This window comes from Chenopodium quinoa, unplaced genomic scaffold, assembly GCF_001683475.1.
Source record: "Chenopodium quinoa cultivar QQ74 unplaced genomic scaffold, ASM168347v1, whole genome shotgun sequence".
Taxonomy (NCBI): Eukaryota; Viridiplantae; Streptophyta; class Magnoliopsida; order Caryophyllales; family Amaranthaceae; genus Chenopodium; species Chenopodium quinoa.
In genome coordinates, this window is record NW_018744878.1 from 1,073,679 (window position 1) to 1,079,980 (window position 6,302).

The following is a 6,302-nucleotide window of genomic DNA, read 5'->3' on the forward strand; positions in this document are numbered from 1 at the left end:
ATCCAAGAATGCACTGTAATGATGATGAAATGACATGAAGACAATAAATCAGGGTTAAAGGAAGCAGCAAAATAAACAAATGGTACAAGGAAAGGAGGTTAAATTGGAAGCAAATGGTTAGATTTAGCTGAATGTGAAAAAAAATGGAAGTAAATGGCGTAATAAAGGCAAATGGTACGTCAAGGTACCGTTATTGTGTTGTCAAAGAATAGATTGTCTTCCAAATACAAATAACTAAAACCATTTCAGGCTCGTAGAAAAGGTTTCAGGTTTCTTAATTTTAGCCAAAGAATATGCCTAACCAATCCATCTGCCAATAGTTTGGCTCACGGGCATGCAGAAATGCAGAATTACAAGCAAAACCAAAATCATGCCAAAACGAACAGCATATATGCCAACAGGGCAACAGAGGACACGATCCTTGAGCCAAATAGGATAAAGAGTATAATTTAAACTTGTCTCTAAGCTCCTACAAAATTTTAACCCGGGGCATCCACAACACAATTTAGTGATGTTCCCATAATAGAGAAAAAAAGGAAAAGACAACACGCAGTAATTTGCCCAAATCTTTAGTAAGCTGGACAGACAAAACATCTTACCTCAAAACACAAACAAAGTGACAACTTGTACTTATCATATAAGATCCGCAACATTGGCAGGGAGCTCCTCAATCACCACACTGTAGAATTTCTGGATATCAAAGAGCATTCTATCATCAGCACTGGTCACAAAATTGATGGCAACACCCTTTCTTCCAAAACGTCCACTTCGTCCAATCCTGTGAAGATAGTTCTCTGGTTGAGTCGGCAAATCATAATTGATCACCAAAGAGACTTGCTGCACATCAATACCACGAGCAAGAAGATCAGTGGTAATGAGGACACGGGATGACCCAGAGCGAAATTCACGCATAATGATATCCCTAGTATTCTGGTCCATGTCTCCGTGTGTGGCAGACACGGTGTGATCACGAGCTCTCATTTGGTCGGTCAACCAGTCAACCTTCCTCCTGGTGTTCACAAATATGACACTTTGGGTGATTGCCAAGGTTTCATACAAATCACAAAGAGTGTCAAGTTTCCATTCTTCTTTGTCAACATTCACATAAAACTGCTTGATACCCTCAAGGGTGAGCTCATCTCGTTTCACAAGAATCCTCACAGGCTTGTTCATGAACTTTCTGGTGATCTCAAGGGCCTCAGGAGGCATAGTAGCAGAGAAAACTCCCACCTGGATCTTAGGGGGTAATTGCTGGAAAATGTCATAGATCTGTGAAGGAAAAACGAAAAAATAAGTACCAATAGTACACATATTTAACCCACAGCAATTTAGAAAAATAAGTGTATGGCATTAACCAAGTCCCAAATACTGCATAGTCAAATTTACGAGTAACCCTACTCCCACAGACCCACATGTAGCATGCCCACGTAGAAAACTCCTCATTAACTATTCCCCCAATATTCCATATTACTCTCTCCATCCCAGGACTTTATTTCAGTTTCATATATTAACTTTGCCCATAGTTTTTTAGTGACATTAAAAATACATTTTATCATTAAATATGTTGTTAAATAGGTTTTAATAATAAGTTTCATATAATCAATTTTATCTTTTTTACTAATATTTAACTATATATCTAAAGTCAGAGTACTACATTAGCAGTGGATCATTATTTGAATTATAACTATCTAAACTAATATAGAGTAACTACTACAGCTGAATGCCTCCAAACCCCATTGATTCTTTTGTGCATTCGCACAACAAAATCATATAAACATGACTGTAGTAGAAACACCAAGCTTTTTAAACAAGAAAGATTAACCACACAAATAAATTCTACCAATCATTCTAACTTGGTTAGTAATAGGACAATAATAGACTCAACAGAACACTATCAAGGTTTGCCTCTAATGCAAAATGGCACCAATAAACAAGGCAACATACTGAAAACAACATAGCACACAACAAGAACATATATAGCAGTGCTGTAAACATGACACCAAATTTCTATGCCATCCCATATAACCAGCCAGAATTTGTTAAGCATATCCACAAAGATCCCACAGAGAAACAACTTATAAAAGGCCACATAAATTAAAAAATTTAAAATTTAAAATTTAAAAAAAAATCAAAAAAGTGCATAAAAACACCACCATGCAAACATTATAATAAAAAAACCAGTAATTAAACACTCCAACCACTTCCCCTGAATCCCTCACAGCCTCATCCTTATAGTCATCCATTTCTGATTGCCACTTATGGTAAAAAAGATACAGCGTAGATCATATAGTTAAAACATAAGACTGCATCCAAAGAGAAGAATGATATAAGCCTTCCCACCGATTTTCACAACCCCCACTCCAACCCCACAATAGGAAGCAACACCTAAAAATTAATATACAACTAAAGTAGAGAACAAACCACATCATATCCAAAAGGCCAACCCAAAAATTAAAAAATAAAATAAATACGGAAGTAGAGCCAGCTTTTAAACACACACCACCCAACAAGTAAGACTAGGAAAAGGGCACTAGGCTCTATAATTCTTAGAGACAAGGTACTTGCAATAAACAAAGGTAAGTGTCCAAGTGTTAGACTTAAGTGTTTCATGAAACTAACATCATAATTTAGCCTACAAAGAAGTGACAAGTGTCTGTACCCATGGCAGATAGGCAAGGATCTATAATGGTTGATTGAGAAGGAAAGAAGAATAGGAGTTATTAGCAAATCCACAAAGTGCTTTATGAAATAATTAAGCAGTGTAATTTGTAAATAGAAAAAACTGCAGAATAGTAACCTATATAGTTATTCAACCATTACAAGAAACATTCATATAAGTACAGATTTCCAATGATCATAATACATAGAAATAGGCAGGACAAAACATAAACAGTCTCATTAAATATTGCAATGCAGAAAACCTAATTGCAAATGAATATACAAATAAAATGTGCAGCGTACCTGGTCTTTGAAACCTCGAGAAAGCATTTCATCAGCCTCATCAAGAACAAACATCTTGATGCTATTTGCACGAAGGGACTGTCTACGCAACATGTCAAAGACACGACCAGGGGTACCAACAACCACATGTACTCCATCATTAAGGATTCTTTGATCCTCACGAACACTTGTTCCACCAACACAAGCATGTACCTTAACACCCAAATAGTCACCAAGAGCCCTCATAACCTTCTCAATTTGCTGAGCAAGCTCCCTAGTAGGAGCAAGAACAAGAGCTTGACATTCCAGTAATTCATAATCCAGTTGCTCCAAGATCCCAGAGCAGAAAGTGGCAGTCTTTCCAGTACCAGATTGGGCTTGCTGAATCACATCAAGACCCTTACAGAAGGGGACAATTCCCCTTTGTTGAATTGCTGAAGGTTTCTCAAAACCTGGCAGCAGACATCAATACAAATTAACCAAGGGACAGAGTAAGCACATAATTTTAATTTAAAGTAATTGCATCTTTAAATTACCATAAGCATAGATTCCTCTGAGAAGGTTCTCTTTCAAACCCATCTTATCAAAGCTATCATGAACCTCGTCATATGAAGTGAAGAAATCGTTTCCTTCCTCAGAAAGCCTTCATCATAGGATTAAAGGAAGTCAGAAAAAGAAAAGAGCAAAAAGTTCTTCCCACATACAAATATAGATTTAAAAGCACGGGTCCTTATTTACTAAATGCTCAAGAGCAAATGAATTGGGTGTATGACTTCAGAAAGGAAGGAGGTGGACAAACTTACATTTCAGTCATTTTGGTGTCATACTGGCGAGGATCAAACTGAGAACCTTCAGGAGCAGCTCCAGCCATGACTGCATAATGTACAACCAAAGCCCATTAACACATTGAAAAAAGCAAACTGATTACAAAACTTAAAAAAGAATAAACACAAAAAGATTTCTAACATTATCAAAGCTCATTTACATGAACTCCTATTTACCGTTTAAGTAGCTGGGAGCCTGGGATAGATACAAAATACTAGCCTCTTGATATTAATATCAAAGCCATGTGCTTTATTCTTGATTCATTAAAGAATAAATGTAGCCTCCCTTTCAAAAATAAATATCATACAAAAAAGAACGTACTAATTTGAGATGTCTCGAATAAGTTATCATCTTTAAAATAAAAATTAATTATGATTGGATTTCTCAGGATGTTCAACTTAAAAGGGATTATTACAGAGGGTTTCTCAATGAAATCACTCGAAAATTATCATAAGGCTTGACACAACCATTAACATTTATTTCCAAAGATCTAAGATATCATCCTGTCAGACTGTCCAATACAGAATAGATTAAAGAAAGAATCATACTTTAGACCAAAAAACGCCTCGGCCCTAAGTCTGATTCACTACACAGCGACGCATCATCATCAATACTAATTCCGTATCACTACGCAACGATGCAGAACAGGAGATATAAATCGATGCATAATCAAGCTAAGCTAAGCTGTGCAGGTAAGAAAATTTGAACTCCACAACACAGCAATCAACAAAATTCCATGTTATCAGCACAAAATGAATACAATTACCAACAATTCCGACATTCAATAGATATCAGAAAAATCAATCAACAAAAATAATTAGCAAATCGATCACAATTCAACTTTAATTCCTCCCTAAAAGATCGTCAATTTCATCAAGCAACAGCATTAATTCACAAAATTCATCTATAATTCAGCTAATTTATACGATACAAAACGCATCAAACATCAAATCAACAAAAAGATTAAAACATCAACAGATCTCAAACCACAGATCTCACACAATCGCCAAAAATACAGCTAAACCAACAACATCAAAATTGAAGAAAAAGAGGTGAAAATCCAACAAATTAGCGTAAAATTAAGAATCAGATGAAGAAGCATACTTGAAATTAATGATGATTGAAATTGAAACGAATCGAAAAATCGAGAGTGGTGATTGAAGTTAGGGTTAGAGCCGTGGAGGAACTCTAACCGGATCTGAGGAGGAGAGAGAAAGGGAAAGCTGAAGCTTTTTTTTACGAAAAATCGAGGACAATTGTTTACCAATGAAAGGGTACCTAAGGGTAATATCTCCCACTTATTTATATTATTATTAGTTTATTATTATTTGATTTATATTAGAACTATAAGTAATTATTTATGGAAAGATAAAAAAAAAATAGTTAATTTCATAGGCAATGATTTTAAGTTTTTTTCCAATTAGTTTGTATTCAAGTCGTTTTAGCATATATAAAAGATAAAAATAGAAATTACTACGTATAATTTAGGTTGTATATATGGAAGGAAAAAGAAAATTAAAAAAATAAATTGTTTTCTTAATATGTAGGCAATGATTTTTAGTTTCTTTTAACTAGTTTGTATTCAAGTCGTTTTATGATTCTATTCGAAAGTAAAAAAACAAGTAGTTTCTTCTTTAATTAATTTCACCTTGACGTCTAATATGTCTACAAATTATTTTTAATTATTAACTTTTATTTTTTATAAATATATATCATCAATCAATAACATAATACTAAAGGCGATTCTAATATGACATTTGTCATGTTTTGATTAAAAAAATTCCCGACACTTTTACTTTCCTTTTTTTAACAATATTTATGAACATTATTTTATAATATCATATAATATTTAACATTCAATTTGACAACTACATATAAAGTATATGCATTTAATCAATGAAAATATTTTGACATACAATATTTTATAATAGGTATTTTTCTATATCAAACAAACATATACTACATATAAGGTAATATAAGGAATATTGGAATAATGTAAAACTCCAGTTTTCCATAGTTCATATCATTCTACATCATATATTTTTTTCCTTTGAAAGATTTTTTGCTCCAACCGGGATTGTTACATTTCCTTTTATTTATTATTTATATATATTTTTAGAATTGTTGATTTATTTATAAAAATAACACTACAATTCGATAACTATAAAATAAAAATTAAAAAACCTTGATTATTAATTGTCACAAAAAAAAATATTCAATTAAATTTGTATAAAACATTATACCGTCAAAGCATTCTATAAAACATTGTGCCATTCAAAACATGCCAACAAAATAGGGATATATGGGGTACATAAGTACATTTCACGGGTTATAATTAACATAACATTTTAATCTTATATAAAACCCTATAATCATTAAATATTGCTTCTTTTTTTTAAAATAACTTTTGATATCAATATAATATAAAATTCACTGGAAAAGAAAATCAAGTATTGTTTCAATTAAAAATATTGATTTTTATTTTTAATTATTGTTAAATTAACATTATAATTTATAAATATGCTAAGTAAAAACCG

At 32.8% G+C, this 6,302-nt stretch overlaps 1 protein-coding gene across 2 annotated transcripts; it reads right to left on the minus strand.

Moving 5' to 3' along the window:
• Window positions 1-350: 350 nt before the first annotated feature.
• LOC110705412 (eukaryotic initiation factor 4A-9-like) lies at window positions 351-5,048 on the minus strand. Of its 2 annotated transcripts, none has more exons than XM_021883270.1 (5): window positions 4,870-5,048; window positions 3,744-3,813; window positions 3,477-3,583; window positions 2,962-3,392; window positions 351-1,269 (listed from the first exon to the last, which is right to left on the minus strand). In XM_021883270.1, the coding sequence occupies exons 2-5, from the start codon at window positions 3,809-3,811 to the stop codon at window positions 634-636; spliced, it is 1,242 nt and encodes a 413-aa protein (XP_021738962.1). In that variant the 5' UTR covers window positions 3,812-3,813; window positions 4,870-5,048; the 3' UTR covers window positions 351-633. The 2 variants fall into 2 exon arrangements, with proteins under 2 accessions (XP_021738962.1, XP_021738963.1); XM_021883271.1 differs by lacking the exon at window positions 4,870-5,048 and adding an exon at window positions 3,942-4,777.
• Window positions 5,049-6,302: the final 1,254 nt, after the last annotated feature.